This window comes from Corvus moneduloides, chromosome 16 (genome assembly GCF_009650955.1).
Source record: "Corvus moneduloides isolate bCorMon1 chromosome 16, bCorMon1.pri, whole genome shotgun sequence".
In the NCBI taxonomy this organism is placed as follows: Eukaryota; Metazoa; Chordata; class Aves; order Passeriformes; family Corvidae; genus Corvus; species Corvus moneduloides.
In genome coordinates this window covers 16,570,584-16,595,621 of record NC_045491.1, presented here as the reverse complement: position 1 = coordinate 16,595,621, position 25,038 = coordinate 16,570,584, and the positions used below count along the sequence as shown (strand labels likewise).

General features: G+C 51.9%; 2 protein-coding genes across 6 annotated transcripts in view; both read right to left on the bottom strand.

Annotated features, from left to right (window-relative positions):
* Positions 1-8,795, bottom strand: part of RAB40C (RAB40C, member RAS oncogene family) — a 36,836-nt gene extending 28,041 nt beyond the window's left edge. The window contains exon 1 of the mRNA XM_032125817.1: positions 8,499-8,795. Coding sequence (XP_031981708.1) covers positions 8,499-8,652 — 154 coding nt within the window. The 5' untranslated portion in view covers positions 8,653-8,795. The remainder of the gene's footprint in view (positions 1-8,498) is intronic.
* Positions 8,796-12,612: 3,817 nt separating this feature from the next.
* The window catches only part of PIGQ (phosphatidylinositol glycan anchor biosynthesis class Q), a 38,302-nt gene continuing 25,876 nt past the window's right edge, over positions 12,613-25,038 (bottom strand). For 3 of the 5 annotated variants that reach the window (XM_032125990.1, XM_032125993.1, XM_032125988.1), the window contains exons 10-11: positions 21,387-21,448; positions 12,613-17,070 (exon numbers count right to left, since the gene is read on the bottom strand). In XM_032125990.1, coding sequence (XP_031981881.1) covers positions 16,918-17,070; positions 21,387-21,448 — 215 coding nt within the window. In that variant the 3' untranslated portion in view covers positions 12,613-16,917. The remainder of the gene's footprint in view (positions 17,071-21,386; positions 21,449-25,038) is intronic. The other 2 variants (XM_032125989.1, XM_032125992.1) reach the window with 2 other exon arrangements.

The window sequence follows — 25,038 nt, the reverse complement described above, 5'->3', positions numbered from 1 at the left end:
TTGGAGACAAAAAAATCCCCAACACTCAAAAAATCCAAGTATTTGTCCAAAATACTTTCAATATCCTATCCCTTCACAGTTTCATTTCTGTGGACACTGTGCAGGGAAATGCTGCTCTGCAGCATCAGACCCTGGTGGCATCCCCACACCGGTGCATGCCAGGCTCAGGTGCACACCTGCTCACGGATCCTGCAGAGGCTGCCTCTGATCCCTGGGATCCCCATCCACACCCCAGCTGGCATCTCCAGGTTTTGCCAGCAACAAAACAGCATCTCCAGACCAACACTCCACACCCAAACACCCTGAGAGAGCTGCAGCCCTTCAGCTGGGTGTAGACAGGTTAAGCAGACACCTGCAGAGTTCCCGGAACAGCTACAGAGATTCCACTCCCCAAGAATTTCTCAGGCTCCCGCATTTGGTCTCGCTGCACCAAAAAAAACAAGTCCTGTGCCAGGAAAGGGCTGCTCCATCCTGGAAGCACCAGGATGGCTGCTAACATTGGTTTCACCTTTCCATGGGCTGTTTCCAACAACAACAAACCTCCAGGGACCTGACTTACAGTGCATGGCAGGTGTGCTCAGTGCTCCCTCCTTGTCCTTAAAGGATGGACTGGGCCTGTTGGCACAGCAAGCACCTCACTGCACACCTGTACAAACTCTGCTGCCTCACAGCAGCTCTCACCAGCCTGAAACCAGGTTTTCAAAGCCCAAATTGGAGCCTCTCAGATCCCCTCCTGACCTACAGGGCGAAGATCTCACCCCAGCTACTCTGGCAGCCTCTCTGGAGCACAACTTTTGCTGCCACCAGGAAAAAGCCAGCATTTGACATTTTTAAAATAGAAGAAAGTACTGAATTTAAGCCTTCTAATACAGATGAGCCCTACAAGAACACAAGTGTGTCTCAACCCACAGAGGTGTTCCACAGCAAACACATTTGCTGGCAGGGTGAGCAGCACAGGTAAGGCTCTCAGGTAAGATCTACCCTGCAGAGTTTCACCTCCTTGTGCCAGAGCACATGCCTGCAGTTTCCTGGATGGATTTTACCACCAAGTTACTCAGGCAGTTTGACAATGTAAGAAAAAAAACAGCTCTTGGGACAAGAGAGGATCTAAGATTAAGTAAACGATGGGCAAAATGATGGGGGGGGGGGGGGGGATGTTGTTGCATTTTCTTTCTTTGTTCATTGTTTGGTTGGGGTTTTTTCCATCTAGTTCTGTCTCCAGCGCACTCGGCCTCCACTCCAGAGCCATGGGCAAAAGGCCTGTTACAGGTGCTGTTACAGCTGCACTGAAGAAAACAAGGCAGGGTAATTTCTGTGTCCAGGACTGAGCAGGGAGCAGGGGCAATCACCTGCACAGAGAGGCAAGTGGTACAATAAAACCCTCAAATGGGCCCAGGAACTCAGAAGCTGGGCTGAAAGCGAGTTAAAATCCCTAAAAAAAGATTTTTTTTTAAACCCTGCATTTTATTTAAAAGGTTACCCCAAAGATGCTCAGAACCTTCTGTTAAACTGCCATTTAAGTACAGCCTTTCAGTGTCCCCTTTCTGCCTGTCTCCTCCTTAACCACTGACGGTTTAACCAGCAAATACTATGTTTGAATTGCACGAGGATTTTTGTCCCAATTCAATGCCCAATACTGCACAGAACATACAAGGTATTAAGAATTTCAGGTGTTGTACTTATAGGAGAAGAGGTGTCAAAGTTGTAAAATGATCTAGCAATGTCTAGGATGGGCTGATGGAAATGAAACAAAGACGAGATAGAAAAGAGGAAGAAAATCTAAAAAGCTGTGGCTACGTAAAAATACTTTCAGCAAATAGAAGCTCTGTAGGAACAAACTATCTCTGAGGAACAAACAATCTCCGAGCTATGTTGCAACCTTACTATTTACTACAACTTTTGCAGAAGCAAACAGACTCTTTGATGGAGGTTTCTTGCCTTGAGCCACCACCCTCTGTGCCCCAGGGTAATTTTCTTTCAGGTGAGTCTCACCTTACAGCAAAGCCTTTAGCAAAACAAAGCTGAAGGTTTTCACATTGGAGCTTCCCTCCTCCTCCAGTGCCTGCAATCACACAGGAATTGATATGACATAATGCTCCTGTAAAGCTTGAGCTGGAGTGCCAGAGGACAGCAAGGGGCAAAGGGAAAGAAAACCAGATTTGAACCAGCAAGGTTATAAAACCACAGCTCAAAGCCTCAGCTCAGAGCATAGCTATTCTCAAGTGCAATGGAAAGATGCTCTGCTGTTCTGAGACAGCGAGGCTGCAGAGGAAAATATGCCAGGGAACAGCTGGAAACAAAAGCTGAAGGAGGAGGAGGAGACCATTTTCCATGGTCTTTCCTATGCAGCTTAAATACCGAACCAACCAAAAACCCCCACACCAGGAGAGGTGTGGACAATGTTGGTGTGGAATCTGGAGAGAACAAAACCTGCCTGCTTTTTACAAACAAAAAACACAGAGAAACCTTTAATCCCAGTTATTAGAAGAACATTCCACCCATTTCAGCTTTGTACTGCTTGGCTCACATCACCTTTGTGCACTCAGGGCTCTGGAACATGTTAACAGCCATAAAAACACAGCTTTTATAGAGAGATTAGAGGTGCTGAGAACTCTGCAGTGCAATCCAGAACTTTGCAGAGTAGGTTCTCAGCTTTATAAAACCCCAACCCTCCTCAAAAGTTCTGCACAATAACAACCTACGCTGTTCTGCACCCCTAATCCTGACTAAAGAGAGTCACCAAACCTGCCAGGCACTCAGTTTGGGGGCTGGGTTTTGGCTTGATGGGGATTTTTTTGTTGTTGGCTTTGTTTTGGGATTTAAGTTTAAACTGCAGCTGGTTAGTCCCACAACAAGCAGAGCTAGAGGTTCAGCACTGTATCTTTGGAACTATTTTTCACACAAAGGTTATGTAGAAAATAATGGAGAAATAAAATAAGAGATGCTGGAGCTGTTTCTGAGTTGCCTGCTCTGATGAGATCAGCTTTGCATCTCTAATGACAGGGAAGTGAACATCCCTGAAGGACACTGATGCAAGCGCTGGCAGACAGCAGGAATTGCTGCAACAACCACTCTGCAAGCCATCCGAAGAGATTTCCAGCAGCACAACCAGCACAGTCCAGCTCAAACATTTCCCGCACATCAGCTGTGCAGCCACTACAGGAACGTGATGGCTGGGCTGCACTTGGAACACTTTGCCTCAATCCTCCTTGCATCAGAGTGCTAAAGCCTCGAACTAAAACATTATTCCAAAGAACAGTCCTGCCAGAAAACAAAGAGCAGTTTCCACTGATGTGCAGCAGCTGAAGCAGTGGGGCAGCCTGGCCAGCTCCTGTCTGCCATCGACGGGGACAGCGCTGCTCCAGCACAGCAGGACATGCCTGGTGGGACTGGGCCAGCTGAGGGAGGAGGAGGCAGCAAAGCAGCCCCAGAATCAAGGCTTCCCTCCCTGCTGATGCCAAAGAGAGCCCTGGCAGTGCAGCAGCACCAGGATGAGCACTCAGCTGCCATCTGAAGCCTGGGCTCAACACCTGTAGCTCTCATGTCTATACCCAGAAGGTGCCACTACATTGGTGCCGGCCCTGTCTGAGGTTTTACTGCACACGGGGTCACCCAGCAATTCTTGTCTGCTCAGGAGGGTAAGCCAGTATCAGGAGTTCAAGTTTAGAGCAGAGCTGCTCAGCCACACACTTTTTAAGGCTGTGAAAAGTGAACCAGTGCAGCAGGACCTCCAGCCAAACACGGCAGCAACACAGCGGCCGCGGATCAGAAGCAAGAGACCATCTCCATGGTCAGTCTTGGAAACTCAGCAGGCAAGGAGCAGAAGCACTGGGAAACATCTCCTCACATGCCCTCCACTGCAGCGAGGAGGATGAGACAAAGTGTCTCTTCACTCCCTCCCTGTGCACGCTGCTGTGGGACAGGTGAGCTCCTGGTTGGCATGGAACTACCGGGGAGCTCCTGGTTGTGCACTGGTGCCTGAGGGGTCACAGGGAGAGGAATTGCTGTAAAGGAAGACTTGAAAGGGACATCTCAGGGATCTCCAGATTCAGACAGCTGCAGAAAAACAACCAGAGGGAAAAGACACTCAAATAAACAACCTGGTAATTAAGAGCAGTCCCCAGGCAAACAGTGGCGGCTGGAGGGGACCAATCACCTCCAAGGGCTGGGCAGTGTCTTCAGCTGCCTCTCCCGTTCCTCCTGGCCAGGAAAAGGGCAGGCAGCTGCATTGCCCCAGCCCTTGCTCCTGCATGGAACCCCAGCCCTGGTGGGCTTGCTGCTCCTGCTGCCCAGGACCTGAATTCCTGCACTTCTGCTATGGGGGAAGAGCTACTGGGAAAGATCCAGTTTTCACCTGAACCACAAAATCTGTCGGTAGCTATTGCATTGAGCACTTCAGGTGCCTTTTCCCTAACATTGCCTTGGGTCTGGGTAGCAGTGGGGTACCAGAGCACCTAAGGATGGTGCTCGAATAAAGGTACTAAAACTCAGCCAAGGGACAGGGTTGAAAGAAGGTGCTGGGGCTCAGTGCATTAGGGCTGGTGCCAGCACTGCTCCTGTGCAGAGCAGGGCTCTCATTTCAGCTTCCGTGTGCTCATTGCAAGATCAGAGTGAGGACATTGGCTGCATCCTCATCACTTTTTTAATACAAGCTGAGGACAGGGAAAATAAAAATAAAAATCCACCCCCTTTCCAGTCAAAGCCATCTGCTCCAAAACACGCTCTGCTCTCTCCCTAACACACATTTCTGCTTTCCTGTGGGAACAGCAGCAGGTGAGGGGGAAGGCAGCCGCAGAAAAAGCCCTCCATCATGTGAGGAGGGAGCACATCACCCTCATGTCTGCGTGGTGAGCCCAGCCCTGGCCCTTTCCTGGGCACCGTCACTGTCTCACACGGCAGCGCTGGCCCTCGTGCCTGCCGAGCACAGAGCGCTGCCCTGACTCACCTGGGGCTCAGGGCTGGCTGCTCCAGCAAGCCAACAAACCAGCTGGGTGAGATCATTTCAGCACATGAATAACCAGCTATTCGAGAGTGGATGTGTGACACGGTGGTGACAAAGCCATGGGTCCCTCAGGTGAGGAGCAGCCTCGTGCCCCTTATGCTGGGCACGCACACCACCCCTACTTTCACATGCAGCTCCACCACATCTCATGTCCCAAACCACCCTGTGACCACAGACATTTCTGTCCTGCCTCAGTACTTGGGGATGGGTGAGGACAGACCCCAAGTGAGCTGTTTAAAGACCAAAGTGAAAAGTGATCTGTGTAGAGGACTCATATCCACAAGTAAAGCACAGTTTCACTCCGAGTCTGGTGTAACCCCTTGGCTCATGGCACAGGAGCCAGAGCAGCCCCTCCCTGCGCCTGGGGAGAAGGAGCCAGTGCTGGCAGCAGAGGGCACTCAGGGGAAATGCAGGATTTTTTGGTTCCCAGGTGAGATCCTCCAGCTGTCCAGAGCAGCAGTGAGGCTCTAAAAACAGCATCCTGCCTCCACAACTACAGATTTGGGAAAGGGAGGGTGAAAGCTGGGAAGAAGGACAACACTGGAAGCCCAGAAGAGCATTAATGTTCTCCCCATCAAAACACTACTAGGAAGGCTTAATTCAGGGTCTTCTGTGGATGGCCAAAAAAACCCAAAAGCTAAGTCCAAATCAGTTACAATACCCAGCCACAGGACAAAAACAACACTCCCTGTTCCTCACAGGGAGTGTGCTTGGCCGATGCTACTGGAGACTGATACACTCCATGCTGATAGCTCCAGCACGAGCCTAGCAAGAAACACACAAGTGATAACTGGATCTCCAATTCCTCCTCAAAATGCCACCTTAATGTCACTAAAAGTTCCATACTCAGGGCCCTCACAGCTTGGCGCAGCAATGGTCAGGGCATCCCTCACACCTCCTCCTGCAACAGGAGTAACGACCACCTCTGCTCCCACAGAGCAGGTTTATTCTGCCAGCAGTTTAAAGAAAGGACATTGCTGAGGCCTTGCTATGCACCACAGGAACTGCAGGGGCTAATTTAAGATGTGCCCGATTTAGAACGAGGTGCCAAGCTCCAAGGCGGTGCTGAGAAGTGACACTTCTGTTCAGGGATCCTGAAAAAGGATGGACAGAAGCACCTATGGTGCTGTATGACAGACACAGCTCCCGCTGCATCCAAGGCTCTTGAATACCAGACACAGGCAGGCAGAGGCTGCTTACAGCACCTAAAAGCCAACAGAAAAAGGGCTTTTCATCTCTCAGCTGTGTGCAGATCCAACACCCAGATGCCCATGGAGAAGAGAGGAATCCCTCGATCCCTTTTCTACAGGCTGGGTAAGAGCAGCAAAAATACAGAGCTACATTTACAGAGCTTCACTTCTTAGGGTGTGCCTTCCCTGAGCTGGAAGGACAATCCATTCCATGCTGCATCACAAAACCTGGCTGCTTACAACTGTTTCCACACAATAGAGTAAAACAGCAGATCCCAACTAGACAGAGAAGGCAAATGGCTCCCTCCCCTCCCTGCCAAGGTCAGGGACCTGAGCTCCACACGAGATGTCCCCACCACAAGAGCAGCCCAAAGCACACACCAGCACAAGCAAGTTGTGCGTTCTGGACTGACCAAAATAGTGGTAGATGATACAACACTCATTTTAAATTGGGACGTGGGATCTGGGAGGGGATGAGGAAGAGGACAATGTGCTTACAAGCAGATTTACAAACAGAAGCTCCATATAACATTCCAGCATTGCTGTTCTGGGATGGCATTAGGTACGTGTCAAAGAGAATGCCAGGCTCAAGCTGTTCCCAAAATCCAACAGCCTTTGCTCAGGGGATGGTGTCTGTCAGGGCAGGGGAGCAGCACGCCCTGTCAGCACGTCCCAGCTGTGCCAGAGACACAGGGAGTTCCACTGCCAAGGCTGTCAGCAGCATCAGCAGGATCAGATTCACTTGGATATCAAAGCCACTCCAGCTGATTATCCGAAAGGTGCGTCGCTTCCCAGAATCAACAGAAGGAGAAACTATCAGAGCATATATTACTGTGAAACAACAGTGTGTGACCTAATTCTCTAATTAGGAATGGGCTAAATTGCCCACAGAGGACAAGGGAAGGTTCTGAAATTATTCACTGAGATTTCTTTCTCCAACAAAAAGATGCTGGTATTTAGTTGCTACAAAACAGTGGGTTCTGAAACAAAGGGACTATAGCCATAGCCAAAATCCCAGTTCTTTGGGTTTCATGCCTATACCAAAGACCCCACTTTACTCACTCTTTACTCCTACCCTGTCTGCTTCAAGCCCACTTCAGTCAGGAGACAATTCCAACTGTAACACTCACTTAAAACAACCACCCCGTTACACTCCGCATAGTAAACACCAACCCCTCGGAGCAGTTCCACAGCTCCCAGGTGAGGCAGGTTCTCCAGAAACACAAACTCTCTTCAGGGAAGCTCTAAAGCGCCCAGCACCTCCTCGAAGGCAAACCACACCAGCTCAGCCAGACACCCGAGGAGATGAACGATACCAAAGGCTTCTCCTTCCCGAAGTGCTGCTCCCATTTCAGAGGCAGCTCCACTTCTGAGTCACTACCTCCCCGTAAATCTCCGTGGAGCAGGTGCGCACTTGCATCAGCTCCTGGAGAGCTGCTGGTGGCTCCAAGGACCGAGGGCGGTCGGGGCCGTACCGCTCTGCATGCTCCGAATTTGGCCAGCACGGAGCACCAAGGAGTTCCTGATTTCCTCATACAGGCAAAACTCGGCACCACCTGCTCCTGCCCTGGGCTGCAGTGATGATGCAGGGAGGGTCTGAGCCCTTGGGGAGGTTATTGTGCACGGAGGAGGGGGAAGGATGACAGATTGAAACCCACAGCAGGACCCACACCCCGCCAGGCCGTGCTACACTGTAACTGCAGGAAATGCACCGCGCCACTCCTTGGCTCTTAATTACGGTCTTGTGATACCGTAGTTAATGGTCTGTCAGGGGCTCCATTAGGAACCTCGACGCCGGCAGGAGGTGGATCAGCCAACCCGGCCGCTCCCGGTACAGCCACCGAGCCAGAGCGGCTCCGGGCTGGGAATCAGGCTCCAGTTCTTTTGTTACAGCCCCTGCTTCCTCTGGGAACGGCTCGGTCCTTGTGGCAGCCGGGGAGAGGGAGGGCAGCCCTGCCCTGCGAGCGGCACCACTTGGGAAGGGTCCGGCTGCGCATCCAGGGATTACATCAGACACCAGCCCCTCTACCCACATTCTCCTCTAGATTTGGGGCATTTCAAGGAGCTGAGGAGGCCTCTGAGCTGCCTGCCACGCGCTGTGCTCCCAGTTAATGGAAAAAAAAACAAAAAAAAAAACAAAGGAAAAAGCAAAACAACCCCTCCCTGCCTGCCAGCTCGGTGCTGGGTACGGCCCTCGCGGGTCTCTGCGGGATGCGGGTGACAGCAACGGCGGGGGGAGGTGACAGCGACAGGGGTGTGACAGCGATGGGGGTCCTGCGGCCCGGTTCCCCCCCAGCCCCCCTTACCGTTGCTGTAGGCGTAGGGGGACTCGGAGGCGCCGTCCTGCAGGCTCTCCAGGATCTCCCCCTTCCCCACGTCGCTGTCGCCCACCAGCAGGAACTTGAGCAGGTAATCGTAGCTCTTCACCGGGCTGCCCTGGGTGCCCATCCTGCCTCTCATCGGCGGGGCGGCCCGGCCCGCATCCTCCGCCTGCCAGCCTCGGGCTGCGGCCTCTGCCCCGCCGCCGCTCACCACCGGCCGCGCATCTTCCGCCGGGGCCGCGCTGGGACCTGCGGCGGAGGAGGAGGAGGAGGAGGAGGAGGCGGAGGAAGGGCCTGGCCCGGCCCGGCCCCGCAGCGCCCCCGCCGCTGACACGGCCCCGCTCCGCCCCCCACCCGCACAAAGCGCCGCCGCCCCACGGGGCCCCGCGGCCCGAGCCCGCCCCGCCCCGCCCCACCGGGCCGCAGCACCGCGCTGGGTCAGCCCCAGCTCCGGTCCCACCACCCACCTCAGCCGCGCCGGACCGCCCCCGCCTCACGGACCCGCCGCGTCCGCCCGGGCCCAGGCGGTGCCTCGGCCTCGTTCTCGCCGCTCCCATAGGCTGAGCCGTGCGTCAGTCAGGAATGGCCCCGCCTACTCCACAAACTCGCCGTTTCCATAGGCTTAGCAACACGTCAATCAAAAACGACCCGCCCCGACGCGCCCATCAGCGTTCGGGGGCGGGGCCAGCGGAAGGCTGGACGGCTGCGGACTACAGCTCCCTGCGTGCCTTGCGGGAAGCGGGGCATGATGGGATAGTGAGTCGGGCGGGGGGAGCACCCGACGGGGGGAGAGGCACCCGGGATTGGGAACCCGGGACTGGGAACCCGGGACTGGGAACTCGGTACTGGGGAATATCCGGGTGTGAGGGGCACTCAGATGTTATCCAGGAAGGCCGGGCACCCAGGTGTGAGCTGGGCATCCAGGTGGGAGGGGCACGTAGATGGGGGGCCATCCAGATGTGTGGGGCATCCAAGAAGAGGCGGCACCCAGGATCTGGGGGCATCCAGGTGTGAGACGTGTCCAGGTGGGTGGGTATGTGGAAAAGAGGGAGGGAATATAGGTGTCCTCCACGAGGAGGGGTAATCCAGATGTGGGGTGAGAGTCCAGGAAGAGGGGCACCCACGATTTGGGGGCATCCAGGTGGGTGAGCGTCCATTTTAGGGGGGGCATCCAGGTGCAGGTTCTGGGGGTGGGAGGTGTGTGCACCCCATTGTCGGTGGCGCAGGGGGCGGCCACGGTGACATCCAGCATGTCCCCAGGGAACGGGGATGGCCGCGGGGCTGTGGATGCCAGGCCGAGCCTGTAGCCAGGAAGGGCTGCCATACCCACTCCGGGACGTTGTCCACTGGAATCCCTTGGCACTGGTCTGACATCTCTGAGGAGCCACTCCCAAAACCAGTCCCAGGGGATTCCCAATGGGAAGGTGTGGAGGATGCTCTCGCTGCTGTCATTGCTGACAAATCCCTGTGCTGAACAAAGCATCCTGCTAATCTCTCCAGAGCTGGGCATTTCACCTTCGCTGTTGCCAGCCTGGCTGCTTCCAATGAATCCCATTTAAATGACCCGTGTTCCCCAGCCCAGCGAGCACCACAGATGCCCCTCAACCCCAGCTCCTCGGGGAGTTCCTCGTGGCCACTCTTGCCAGAGAGCCCTGGGAAGGACTGAAGAGCATGGCAAGGTCACTCATGGATGGAGAGGAAGAGGGGATGGATTGAGGAGCGATGCTTTTATACAATCACGGAATGGATTGGGTTGGAAGGGACTTCACAGACCACCCAGTGCCACCCCTGTCATGAGCAGGGACACCTTCCACTGTCCCAGGCTGCTCCAAGCCTCATCCAACCTGGCCTTGGACACTGCCAGGGATCCAGGGGCAGCCACAGCTGCTTTGGGCACCCTGTGCCAGGGCCTGCCCACCCTCCCAGGGAACAATTCCTTCCCAATCTCCCATCCAGCCCTGCCCTCTGGCACTGGGAAGCCATTCCCTGTGTCCTGTCCCTCCAGCCCTTGTCCCCAGTCCCTCTCCAGCTCTCCTGGAGCCCCTTTAGGCCCTGCAAGGGGCTCTGAGCTCTCCCTGGAGCCTTCTGTTCTCCAGGTGAGCACCCCCAGCTCTCCCAGCCTGGCTCCAGAGCAGAGGGGCTCCAGCCCTTGGAGCATCCCTGTGGCTTCCCTGGACTTGCTCCAGAGTCCTTCCCTCCACCCTCACAGGGAGGGGGGAGGTGGCAGAGCTCTGGGATGGGGGGGCTGCCCCCTCTTCGGTAGTCTCAGTCTGGCTCCCTCTCCTCTCCCACAGCCTGAGGGCTCATGGGCTGCCCTGGAGCCATATGCTGCGAATCCCTTTGGGAAGGCCTGTTCTGGTGAGGGGTTTGTGTCCCATGGAATCCTCACCCTCAGCTGCTCAGTTTGGCTTCTCCACTGGCAGGGGCCAAACAGAGCCCCCTCTGTGCCCTCTCCCACCTCTTGAACAGCCCAGTGAGAGCACAGATGGAGGAAACAAAAGAGCAGCTAAAGCAAACCCAAAGAGCAGCTAAAGCAAACCCAAAGAGCAGATGTCCTCCTGCAGCCACTGCCACTCCTGGCCACTGCATTCCCAGGGTAAAGGGGCTTGGAGGGTAAAGCCTGTGGAGAAACACCCACCCCAGGGCACAGCCTGGTGAGTGGAGTAGGGGAAGGGGAGAGGGGGAACCTGTGGATCTCCAGGAGGAGAGAAAAGCCTAATTCCTGTACTACAGTCCATTGGATCCAAAGCAGTGGAGGTGGACAGGAGGATGATGGGCAGGAATCTCCTCTATTTTATATCTCTTAGCCTCTGGGTCTGAGTCCTGCTGCCCCACAGGGCCAGCCAAAGCCCTGTTAATGGCTCGCTCATTGAAGGGATTTCTCTTGTCTTTGGTGGGATGGTGGGAACCAAACAGCGCCCAGACTGGTGGGAACTGTGGCAAGAGGTGGGAGGCAGAGTGAGAGGGGCAATCCTGGCAGAGGGGTGACCTTGGCAGGGGCTTGCTGCAGTGCGGGGACTTTGTCGCAGCCATGCACTCAGCTGGGACAGGGGAAAGGAGAAAGGAATGGAATTCAAGGGAGTGACTACTCTGGTGCGAGGAGGGAAGGAGTGGCTGCAAGGACCCATCATTCCCAGGCCCAGCTTGGGCTCCTGCTTGGATTGTGCTGTGCTGCAGAGGACTGTCCCCCATCCTGCCCCCTCACACTGAACACACCACATGGGCAGGCCCATGGGGAAACAAGGAACCCCTCTCTGAAACACAGGAACACCCAGAGCTGGAGGAGCATCACCTCAACCATCTCCCAGGCTTGAGGTGGCATTCATTGGATCCTCCTTGCACAAGCTTTGTGGTTTGGCCTTGGCAGAACAATTACAGCTGGACAAGTGCCAAAATACCCCCACGTGTGAGAGAAGAGGCTGAGGAGCCACCCAGCCAGGCCCTGGGATGGGGATGAACAGCCTGCCTGGATCAGCTGAGCCTCCAGCAGCCACCCTGCCCTGTCCCTGTGCTGCTGACAGCCACACTGTGCTCAGCAGCAAGTCAGAGTAGAGGGAAGGGCTGGATTTTTCTCCCAACATCTTTATTCTGGTGTAATCAAAATCCATTTAAGTTCTGATTAAAAGGTTGAATTAATCAATCAAACCTATCAGTAGAACAAAGTTTTCCATCCCTAAACTCACACACAAGCACTGATATGTGCAGCATCCCTCATCCCTGCTGCCACTGGCACTGCTGGCATTGTCACTGCCCTGCTGGCACTGCCATTGCTCTGCCCAGCACTCCTGCCTGCAGAACTGGAGCTGTCATGAGCCCGAAGCCAGTCTGGTTCCTGATCCAGGGCTTGTTCCTGGACTGGTGCACGAGACTGGTCTGTGTTTCACATCACCAGGCTGCGTTTCACATCAGGGCTGCAGTGGGAAGGAAGTCACCTTCAGCTGGGGTTAGTGGTGACATTTAAAGCAAACACTGTGTCGCACTTTGCTCCTGCTGAACGCCTGCTGGTTCACGTGAGGGAAGGAGAAATGCACAGCGGGTTTGAACTTCCTCGCCAAACTTCACTCACACACTTTTAATGAAACTCTCAATGAGTCACTGCTCTTTTATAATACTTTACTTAAAACCAGAAAACCCTGTGAGGAGGATTGGTTACAAGAGCTGTGAAGTTCTCACAAACTTCCCCAGTGCCAGATGTTAAATAACACAGTGGATGGGAGAGGAGCTGCAGCCTCTCCCTGCCCCGAGCTGGCCCTGGGTTCTGCAGCTTCCCCCAAACACCTGCACTGCTCCCAGCCCCAGCACCTGCCTGGGAACACAGGGGGTGTGTTCTGTCACCTGCAGCACTCATCAGTGCAGGAACACTCCTCATATTCAGCTTGCTGAGATGGTAAACGCAGAGTCTGAGCATTCCTGGTTTGAAGTCCAGGTGTGGATAAGGACTGGAGCCAAAGGTGACAGACTAGCAGCAACTCCTAATGCAAACTGGTGAGCCAGAGGCAAAGGCGGTGGGCACTCTGCTCTCATCCAGGAACGCAGATCAGCTGCCCACGTGAGGCCTGGATTGCTCTGAACGTGTTTATCCTGCACCCAAAACTCCCGATGCAGCTGCAAAGCCCTGTGGCCTCCTGTCACATGGAGGATCAGCTGAGATCCAGACCCATCCCCTGTGAGTGCACAGCACACTCACCCTGCAGAGCCCCAGGGCTCCACACGTGCAGACCCTGCAGACCTGGACACTGCCAGCTTTGGGGTTCTGCTGCCCAAGCTCCCAGAGCTCCCACTGTGAGCTCAGCACAGGCAGGAGTGAGGCTGGAGAGAAAGTGCTCTCTGCTACCAAGTCCAGAGAAGGACCAAGGAGCAGGTCAGGGATCTGAGTCAATGCACAGGCACCCCCCTAAGCAAGGCTTCAGCCCCCAAAAGGCAAAGGAGCTGCTGAACAGTCCCTGAGGAGGGGGAACAGGAGCAGAGATGACACAGGACTGCTAATGCTCACAATCACTGAGGAGATCTGAGTTACCGTGTCGCCGAGCTCTGCACTACACAGGGACAAGGGGCATGAACTGAAACACATCAAACCCTGCCTGAGAGCAAGGGACACCTTCTCACTGTGGGGGTGACCAAGCACAGGCACGGGTTGTCCAGGGAGGTGTTGGAGTTGCCACCCTTGGAGATATCCCAAAGCCATCTGGACACGGTCCTGGGCAACCAGCTCTGGGTGGCCCTGAGGGAGCAGGGGCTGGACCAGACAATCCCAACCCCCACCAGTTTCCCGTGATGGTGTAACCAGCAGGTCTAAGCATAAAGGGTAAATCACTGAGGGTTAGAGCTAAGCAAGAAGATGGTGTTGGAGCAGCAGGAAGAGGCAGCAGAGGGCAGAAGGAAAAGCAGCTCGTTCTCTGCAGGATGAAATGCAGATTTCCCTGCCTTACACTACTGAAAGTCAACGTATGGGTTGTACATTCGTGCAAGAGTCTTTGTGTGGGCCTGAGCAGGGCACAGTCCAGCTGCAGCATCAGGGAAAACTCCCAAACCCATAACCAGAGCCTTCAGTGCAGTGTAATTACTGAGGTTTCCTTTCAGCATCGTCACATGCTGTCCTAGTTAGGGGAAGAAAGTATTTCTCCAAGGCAGAATTTCTCTCTAGGATAGCGTTTTTCACACAGTTTCCTTCACAACCCCCCTGCCTAAGTAAAGAGGGGGTTTGTGGCAGCACTGGGAACCTAAAGGTGGGAGAAATAATAATAAGGAAATGCAGTATTAAAAAAAGTCTGTAAGATTAGAGTCTTTGACTGATGGCTGGCAAAGCCTGCGTGCTGCCTGCTATAAGGGGTGCGTGGTAGGAATGGGAGATCTGGAATCTTTAACTACTTCTCATCCAAGGGCTGCTCTGGATAGTATAAATCTGAGGATAAATCAGAGCCAGAGCCTCACCAGCAGCCTCTTCCCTGAGGAAATGCCAGCGCTGGGCCAGTCTGTGCTCCCATGGACGATGATGCTGATTCTAACTTCTAATTAGAGAGATGACATAAGGTCAAGTGTTCTTGAGCAGGATGTCTGCTGTGTTGTTGTAATGTCTCTGCACAGAGTCGGAAAAGGGTGGGGGAAGACTCTTCCACAGCAGGGACTGGAAAGGAAGAGGAGAGACATGGCAAACCTCCAGCAGAAGAACTCAGATACCATCACGGGCAAGGAGAACGCCCAGTGTGAGGAGCAGAGGCAGCTCAGGCACCAGCTCCGGGTGACACAGGAGAACTGCACCTACAAGGAGCTGCCACTGCCCAGCTGGGCTGCTCAAGGTTCCCTGGTGCAGAAGACTCGGGATGTCAGCTTTGAGGAGGAGCTTGATATTTCCCCACCCCAGAGTCAGTATCAGCCTTCAGTAAACAAACCCAACACTGGAACATCTAAAACATCCATCAGGCTCCCAATAGCAAGGTCACAGTTGCTGGTTTTCATGGCTCTGTGCTATCTCTGGGGCTTTCAGGGCATTTGATCCCAAAGGACCATGATTAGGACCATCATGAACTATCTGGTCTCACAGAAAGATTTTAAAAGTCAGGATATTAAAAACATTATTTTCACAAGACCAAAAATACAAAGTTTCTCACAGCAGTCAGCAAACTGAACTGTGCAGGCATGGGAGGAACCAGGGGATATCATTTACGAGCTCCAGGGGAAAGATGAGAGGGAGTTAAAGTGTAAACCTGCTCTGCTCAGTGCCAGGTGAGGATGGGGCTCATGACTCTGACTTCAGCTGAAGTGAAAATGTTATTTACACCATTCATCCACCAAATGCATCAGGGGTTAGCTTGCAGTTATTCCCACCTGGAGTGCAGAGAATTACTCAGGCAGAGATAATTCCAAGACAAGAAGATGCTGCACAGGAGTTTTAAGCACGGATCATCAAAGAACAAGATCTCTCCAGTTTCTGGCAGGGATGTCCCAGCCAGAGCCTGCGGTGGCAGATGGTGAGGGGGGTTTGCCACACTGGCTTTCTTCAGTGATGTGCCCTGGCTCAAGGTGACAGGGCATCATGTAGTGCCCCTGTAGTCCTGCCTCCCTCACATGTCCCTAAGAAACCTCGAAGGCCTTGGAGCTTTGCCTGCTAAGGAATGTCTGGACCCTGCACCTGCCCGCAGAGCTTCCTTTTCTCCTGCTCAGGCTATGCCTGGAGAGGCAGTGACTGCACCACGAGGGGCTTTCAGCAGCTCCAGACAACCCAAATACATCTGGCCAGGGATATCTTACAGCAGGGGGGCCATAACCCTTCTGTGACAGCTGCCAGCACATGGATGAGACACAGGGCTGGGGTAGGAAACTCTTACCCTGCCCCGGCAGTGCTGGCTGAAGGCTCCTAAAGCCCCAGGACACCTTGCCTTGCCAACACCCACTGCAATGCAGGGGCAGCCATCCAGAGAAGGGCTGGGCACTGCAGCCACAGCACCTTCTCCTCTTCCTCCTCCATCCTTGGCTCCTTGGCCAGCCAGGGATAAAGGAGCAGGATCCAGCACAGCCCTCACCTGCCAGTGCAAAAAGCAGGGTACAGTGACACTGGCTCCTTGCTTGAGCTGGGGCAGAGGAACAAGCAGAGCTGGAGGAAGTGTATTTTGGGTAAGGACTCTATTTAAATTACACACAACCACAGCATGCCCAGTGGGACATCACCCTCCAGTGCACAGGCACCCTTTCCAAGAGAGAGAATAGGAGACACACCAAAATGAGACCAGGACATGGAAAGCCAAGCAGTGCTGCACTTTGAAAACATATCCAAAGCGGAAAACTCCCCTAAGAGAAATCCCAGAATCATGATCCAACAGTCTGTGCTTCTGGGCCTCCAGCCTCACTCTTTCAACCCCTTCTCTGGTGCTGCAGTGGGGGTGACTGCAAGCCCTCCTAAAAAGAAATTAATAAATATCCCATGAATTCAGACACCCAGCTGTTCAGTTTTCAGTGTAGGACTCCATGAGCTGATTCTCCACATGGTTTTGGTCAGCTGGCTTGAAGGCTGAAGCACAAAAGGTCCAAAACACCCTCTGGCTGAATGCACCACAGCATTGTGGCTCTGCTATGGCCCTGTGAGCTGATGTGGAAGGAGAAATTCATCACCAAACCATTTGGGAGCTGCTTCCTCCATGATGCTGAGCGCTGGTTTCATGAGGCACTGATGGGTTTAATCTTTTGCTTCCAAAATAATCATTAGCATAATATACAAACACAGTGTAGGGGAAGAGAAAGTTGAAAAATAATGTTTAAAAATACTTGCCTTTAAAAATTCAGCCCTTCCTATGTTACCAAAATCTATTTAAAGGGATGGTGCAGTTGCTGGCTCTGAGAAGCCTTTGGTCCCAAAGCATCAGGAGTCAGTATGTTTTTCAGGTCAAGTTCTCAAGCTCTTCCACTGTCTTTAGTTCTGCTTCTCTCCTTTGTGTTTCCAAGGGTAGATGAGCTCTCCAAGGAACAGTTTCTTGCAGAGAGATGCCCAGGAGTCCCTGGGGTAGCAGCTGTAGGTGGGCAGTCTGTATGTCTGGACCACACCTCCGTAGGAGAGGGGGTTGATCTGTGCGGAGAAAGAGGGATAGCAGCAAGAGAAACATCAGTCCTGCTCCTCACACACATCAGAATCCCTCCCTGGCTTGCTAAGGCTGTTTATCCTTCTCCAACATCCCCCAACATCAACAAATTGAGCTTGGCAAGGGGTGTTACCAGAATCATTTCCAAGCAGAGGGGCAGACAAGCACCGGCACGAGAGCTGGGGGAACGAGAGGGGCGTGTGTTACACACCAGAGTGGAGGGGACAGTGGCTGGAGAGACAGCAACAGAATCACAGAGTCATGGAATTTTTTAGTTTGGAAAAGACCTTTAAGATCATTGAGTCCAACCCTTAACCCAGCACTGCCAAAGCCACCACTAACCCGTGTCCCTAAATGCCACATCCACACTGCTTTTGAACTTCTCCAGGGATGGTGATTCCACCAGTGCCCTGGGCAGCTGTGCCAGCGTCTCACCACCCTTCCAGTGAAGAAATGTTTCCTAATATCTAATTTAAACCTACATCTAATACTGCACTGGGGATGCACTGGGACTCCAGGAACCCCTCTGGAATAGACCAGTTTAGCTGTACCTGTTACGAGCCCTCAGCCCACAGCTGTGCATTAAGTTAAACCTGGTATCACCCGAAACCACCCAGTGGAACCAAGTCCCAGCACGACAGGATCACACCACAGAGCTCCTCATCACCATTTTCAATTAAGTCTCCTTGGCTGAGTTCATCTCTTTTAATTTGACTTCAATCACCACCCCAAGCCTGTACCTACAGAAGTTCTGCCTATGGTCCCCAGTTGCTGCATTGACCTTTTGAAGACAGGGATGTGAACAGACACATTAACTGTACAAGGGGTGACAGAGGCACGTTAGACCTTGGGAATGCTCATCCCAATGACGCACTCAGGGCAGGGAGACAGGTGAAGTCCACAGGACGGACCCGGTGTGGCCAAGATCTGATGCATGAAAAGGATGCATAGCACAGTCTCCAAAAGAGCAAAAAGATTGCACAGAAATGGTGGGGCTCAGAGCACAGACCACGAGAGATGCCAAGGGCTGGGGACTTACAGAGGCAGGGAAAGCTTGGCCAGTGGAGAGGAATGAAAGGACATCCTTCTCTAGAAAAAGGGTTCAGCTCTGCTGGAACCAACCAAGCAGCTCTGGGAAAGGAGACAGTAATTCACAGCACAGAATCCAGCCACAAAAGGAAAGCGAGACAGCAAAACCCATGCACAGAGTCACTACTTGGTCAAAGCTGAATATTTCTTTTGTCCACTAAAAAGCATCTGGGTTTCTGGGAGTTTGCCTGTGCCACCAGCTTGCTTCAGCTGCCTGGAGCTCATGGAGTGGTGAGGGATGAACTCCCAGTGCCTACAGAGATGGAGCTCTTGGAAAGGGGGTTGAGCTAATAGTTCATTAGAATTAATCCTGGAGACCTTTGTCAAATTAGTTTCAAAGTACAAGATTGCTCAAGCAGAAGGGGGAAATGCCTGTACACAGAAGCATCCATAGGAAGTTTAGGAAAAAGGCCAGGGCAGCTGCTTGCAGGGAAAATTATAAGGAAAGAGTAAACAGGGAAAAAAAAAAAAAGGCCAAAGAAACCTGTCCCCAGAACTAGCAGCCATAAAACCCGAGTAACTGTTTCTGCCCATTTCCTCAGCTGTAGGCAAAGCAGAGTGTTTTAAGTGCAAACATGCTGGGGGAGGAGGACAGGAACTGCTGCTCTACAAGGGAGAGACACAGTGAGTGTTCCTTTGACTATCCGCTGTGTGGGCTGGAAGGTCTGGACACAACATTTGTGGTTGAGAAGCATCCCTGGGCAGAGTGGTGATACCCAGGGGTAACACTGGCCCTGCAGTAACCAGGGCTTTTTACACCCACAGCAATTCATGTCCCTGCCTCTCCTGGTACAAATGGAAGTAAACAGGCAAAACTCATTTATTAGTGAAGGGGCAATATTTGTTCTCCTTACGAAAGTTCTGTAAAGCTATAACAAACCCTGCTTAGAATATCCATCCTAATGGAGCTGCTCCCTTTTCCCTTCCTCTGTTGTTCAACCCTTTCCAAAGCAATTGCTGGGCAAGATGAGACTTTCAGCAGAAGGTACATGAATGGATCAAACTCATTGTGTCCTAGAATCCCAGAATCTCAGACTGTTTGGGTTGGAAGGGACCTTAAAGCCCATCCCATTCCACCCCTGCCACGGGCAGGGACACCTTCCACTATCCCAGGCTGCTCCAAGCCCCAATGTCCAACCTGGCCTTGGACACTGCCAGGGATCCAGAGGCAGCCACAGCTGCTCTGGGCACCCTGTGCCAGGGCCTCCCCACCTTCAAAGGGAAGAATTTTTTCCTAATATCTACTCCAGACCTGCCCTCCTTCAGCTTAAAGCCAGTTTTCTCCCTGGGCTATCGGTTCAACTGAGCCACACTGCCAGAAATATTTCTTCTTGTGCACCAAAAGAAATTATTTTAAACACTAATGAAAACAGTGACCTATGTAAGACTTCCTGAAGAATCTTAAGCAGCATTTGGAATGGAAATATCATCCCCCATCCTCTGCCCCCCTCCAGGGTCTGGACTTTGCATTCCAGAGACGCTATCTTAAAAATCAAAAATAATCCCTTGGCTGAACCAGGAGTTGGTTGGGAATGCTCAAAGCCAGCATTATTGATTTCTGATCCATTCCCAGTGCCCCACAGGACAGCTCAGACTATCCCCTACAGCTTCAACTATTTTGGGCGTAACTCCATGCATGCAGCCTTGCTTCCATCAGGCACTGCTCCAAGAGGGTTCTGCACAGAGAGGGGGCAAAGCCACCGTGGAATCTCCAGAAAGGCACAATTTATGTACAGTAAATAAGAATTTTAGCATTTCACTTAAAAATAGGTTTTTCAGATTGCCCTCTCCAAAGGCCTATCAGAAATTGGGATATTCAGCAGGATTTCTGACACAAGCCCATTTTTCATTTCCACCAGCACAAAGAGAGCAAAAAATGCCTTTTCTGACCGTCTGCTCATTATTACTTGAACAGAAGGCTGGGACAGACATCTACTGCAGCACTTCCACCTCTTGAGGTGATGACTTGTGCTATATTCCAGATAGAAAATGGATCTTCCTGCAGTGGTCCAAGGAAAATTCATCACAGTCATATGACTCACTGCCTCTGCTCTTTTAAGTCGTGGTCTTTTCCCTCTGAAGACTCCATCCACCTCATCTCTCACACACACTGATGTGAAAGCCTCTGCTCAGCAGCTCCTGTGCCTCACCTCTGGTGTTTGGTTTCCTTTTTCTGGACTCTCCTGGCCACGGAGGATGGCAGATTTTGGTTCTTACACCACTATCCTACTGAAAGGCAGAGCTGGGAAGACACTTGCTTAGAGAATGCTAGTTTTGCCCTAGAAGACATCTGTTGCAGGGATTCCCTCTGGAATTGCTAGTAGCTGGTTTGCTGGTTCCCTGCTAGCCTGACCTTTGCTGAAATAGGGTGGGACCGGTGATGGAAAAAGCAAAAGGGCTGGGAAGCTGCAGTTCAATCCTTCCCACACACTCCCCCAGTGTCCAAGTGCTTTTATAAGTGCTATACACTACTGGCAGCCTCTCCTCTTAGGATACAGAGAGCAAGAAAAGCCACCCCGGGATATGGCTGTGTTCCTGCTGGGTCAGGAGATGGAAATGTCGCTCCTGAAAGTGTAAGGAGAACTTCCCTGCTGTCAACACCTCATTTCTTCTCAGAAGATAATTTCCTTTAGTATCTTTGATGCCAGAGTGTGGGAATGGAGGGGGGGTTGCAAAAGCACAGGAAAGCTTTGCCCATACCCCTCACCAGGGCAACTCAGGAGAAAAGCAGGAGGCCCTTTCCTCTCTCACTTGCCCAGGCTCTTGTCCTGCTGGTGTCATGGGGCAGCCAAGGCTTTCCACCACCTCTGGAGGGGAAGAGCTTTTCCTGCTGCTTCACTTTGGATGGTTTAACTGCCTTCTTTTGCTTCTCCCAGTGTTCAGCAATTGTCACATTAAGCTGCCCAGAGCCAGGAGGTGATAATGGCATGAGATCTTAATCCCAGAAGTGACACTGCTCTGTTTCTCCTACCTCCCCTTCTTCTACATTTCACTTCCCACCATCCAGGCACTGCATTTTCTCCAAACACAGGACTCAAGCAGGGCATCAAAAAGCACAGAAAGCAGCAGCCACAAGGCAACATGGAATTATTTCCCTTGTTTCAGCATTTTACAGCTGATAATTTTGAAGTGGAGCCTTTCAGTGGGAGCAGAATGGATGGACTGGGGTCACTCTGGGGGGAAGGAATTGTCACGGACTGCTCAGGGGCCTCACCTGCATAAGGAGCCGCAGAGGTTTGCCATCCTGCTGCTCAAGGACTCTGAACTTCACTCCAGCTGCAAAGACACAAAACAAGAAAACCAAACCCATGGTGGCATTGTTGGGGTGTCCTGTGCAGGGCCAGGAGCTGGACTCGATGATCTTTGTGGTCTTTTCCCACTCAGGATATTCCATGGTTCAATGCCTGGAGCACAGACCATGCATTTGCTGCCCAGTGCTGTTGGCTGAGCACCGATTCCCTAGAAATTGTCTTCAGCCTTTCTGGATTTGGGAACGTTCCCCATTTGCAACAGGAATCATGGATTGTCTCTACAATGCTTTAAGCCTGATGACACAGCTCCATTAAAAGCAACCCCTCTCACCTCCAGCTTGAAAACCCAGTCCTAGAGCAAGCACAGAGCCTAGGAATCAGCCAGCCAGACCTGATGATGACAGAGGGACTGGAGAAACCTTCCACTTTTCCCAAACTTCCATGAGAATGGGAACTCCATTTTAGGAGCAGGCACCATTAATTCATGCTCATGTGGACAGAGCACATGTACAAATCTGTCCCTCTTTCAGCCTCAGGGAGGGAAGTGGCTGACCTGGAGGCATTAAAACATTTCAAAGCAATCCCTGCCCATTGATCCCAGCATCCACATGTTTTTAACAGGCTGACCCCATCAAACCTGCCACTTTCCTATTTCCTCTTGGATCTGCCTCATTGCCAATACTGTAAAGACAAATAGGAAAGATTTTGGATTCCACGGGTGACACAGTGCACACAAAGATTTAATAGAATGTTTCAAAGGTAACAGCTTGGACCAGAGAGGCATTTTTCTTTCAAAGATGTCAAATTACTCCACAGAAATAAAACCACCAATCCATCTCTGCAAACCTGTTCCAGCCAAGCATGTCCTGTTATTCCTTCCTGCAGGTAAGAAGATGAGAAAAGACTAAGGCACAGATCAAACAGTGACAGGAGCACAAATAGAAATAAAACTCTTCACTGTGTAAGTGCCATTGCTGCAGTATCTCTGTGACTCTTGCACACTGAAAAACCAAAATGTTTTCTCTTTTTCCTCAAGCTTTGAATTAATTAAAATGATACAGTTCCCTCCTGGGACAGAATGCTTTTCTCTAGCACACAGCTCTGGTTTAAACTCTCTCCCCAAATCATAAAGCTTTTTCTGTCCAGGACAGGAGGGATTTAGCTGCATCTTGCTGGATTATATTGAAAGAGGGGCTTCCCCAGTGGCTTGAAATAGATGTTTGAGTACCCCGGGCCTCAACAAGCAAATGGGCTGGATGACCAAAGTGCTCAATGTGATTCACAGAGCTTTGGCTATGAGGAAGTGTCTAAGCCATTCCAGGAACTACTTTTCTGGCAGACTTTGTCAGAGAGAGACAGAAACAAGCAGGCACTGAAGGTTCAGGTATGTGGTCGAGCACTCTGGAGTCTTATCCCAGGAACACTCCATCCTCCCAGCAAATGCTGGTTCTGTAGGTCCTGGCCACACACCTCCCTTCTACAGCCAACAATTTCTTAATTACATTATTTAATTGCTCAAGAGTCTCAAACTTCTAAGAAAATACAAGCGCAAAAAGGCTATAAATTCATTTTAGAATGAGCTGCAGACTACTGCAGAGCTCAGAACTCTGAGCAGTTCCCTTCTCACAGGAAGAGCAGGAAGGCTCAGGCTCCTGCAGATCACTCCAGCACAGAAGAACCCTGAACTATTCCGTGATTTCCAGCCAACTCCAGAGCTCAGGGGTCTGCTTTTCCTGTAAAAAGGAATCGTCAGTGGCACAGGAGAGGTCAGGACATGAACTCATTTGCTTTGTTTCACATGACAGCACACTCAAGCGAGGGCACTGCTGGTTTGGACTCCAGCAATCATGGCAGGCCCTACAGAACCACAACAAAACCTGTGCCAACCTGTTTCCACTGTGAAAACTGGGAAGCCAAAGTACAGGAAAAACGAGCTGGCCTGTTCACAATCAAACAATGCTGGTGACCTGTGTGCGGGCAGAGTCTGAGAGCCCTGAAGCCTCTGCTGTGCCTTTCTTCATGCTGTGAATCCACATCCCAACCAAGGTGGTACCCCTTGAGCTGACACTGGGTGCACAGAACTCTTGCACAGAGGACATCTGCTGTGATGTGGGTAAAAAAGGCTTTTTAAAGTCATAAATATTTCACTTTGGATGTGTGGAAAGAAAAAATGCATTTAGTTTCTGGTGTGTGGATGGATCATCCACTTACCCCTGGCCTGGGCTTCATCAGTGGAGTATTTTGTCAATTCAGACACTTGTCAAACAACTTGGAGGCCAGATGCCACAACTGAACTGAGCTGAACTCAACCCCCTTCCTACCAGCAAAAACTATCCATTCATGTTGGTAGAACCATCCTGATGGTGCCTGTAAGATCAGCTGCCCTAACACCTGCCAGAAGATGTCTTATCCAAGTTCTGAGCCCGACAAGGGAGGCAGCACCTCAGCAGTGAGGACACCATGTGATGTGTACTCTCTGAAGTCCTTTGAATCGGATTCAACTGCTCCATCTGTTCCTGTTGCCACGCCACGGTTTTGTGCTGGGGCAGGAACACAGGCTGCAGAAATGCTCGGAGATGCCTCTTCATCTCACAGGCACCAGGGCACTGCAGTGCCAGTTAAGGAACTCAGCTGAGAGGACAATCCCCTGCTTGGGTGGGGGCTCGTTTCCTGCAGCAGAGACCTGGCTGAACAGGAATGAGGAGAAGTAACCTGTGGCCTTACATAACCTAAAGGAAATTGTGGTCTTACACCTCTCAGTGGCACCAAGATTTCCTCCTGCCCTACATCCTGCTCATTACTGGGTCAGTTTTCTTCAGCAGCATCTCCTGCTCCCCAGAGACAGCCCTGAAGGCTTTAAGATGTTTCTGCCAGGAAATTCATAGGAACCTGCTCAAGGCTCCCGTGGAAAAGCAACAGAGTTGGTAACACAGCTCAGCTCTACCTTCCCAAAACTGAGCCTGGCAGTGTTCCAGCAGACAAAGCTGCTGAGGTTGCCTCAAGCTTCCTCTGCCTTTGATGACTGGCCTTGGTTTACTGATGATCAAGCTCTTTCTTCTATGCTAAATTCCTGCTGCATGCTCTTTAAAAGGATGGGAGATAATAATTTAGATGTGCTTGACTGTAACTAGATTAACCATAGCTGTGGACAGTCAAAGGCATTCCAAAATGAGTCCTTACTCTGGTGCCAGCCATGGTTTATGGTTACCCAAAATGGAAAAACAATGTCTGGCTTCCAAATGGTGACAGATTAGTCTCAAAAAGGGAATGATTATCTGAACTCTGCCCAGAGCTTTGAAATTAACCCAAACACCTCAGGTCAGGGCTTCAGTCAGTCAAAGTCAGCATAGAACTGAAGGAGCTCCATTGATTTGCAACCACTGTAGATCCAGCCCTTTGGAACAGCTGATATTCCAAGTATTTTTGTGATTTGGCTTGTTTCAGAGCCCGAACACCCAAGGTTATGAGCCTGTTTCACAGAATCATGGAATATCCTGGTTTGGAAGGGACCCACAGGGATCATCCAGTCCAGCCCCTGGCCCTGCACAGACACCCCAAATCCCACCCTGGGCATCCCTGGCAGCGCTGTCCAAACGCTCCTGGAGCTCTGGCAGC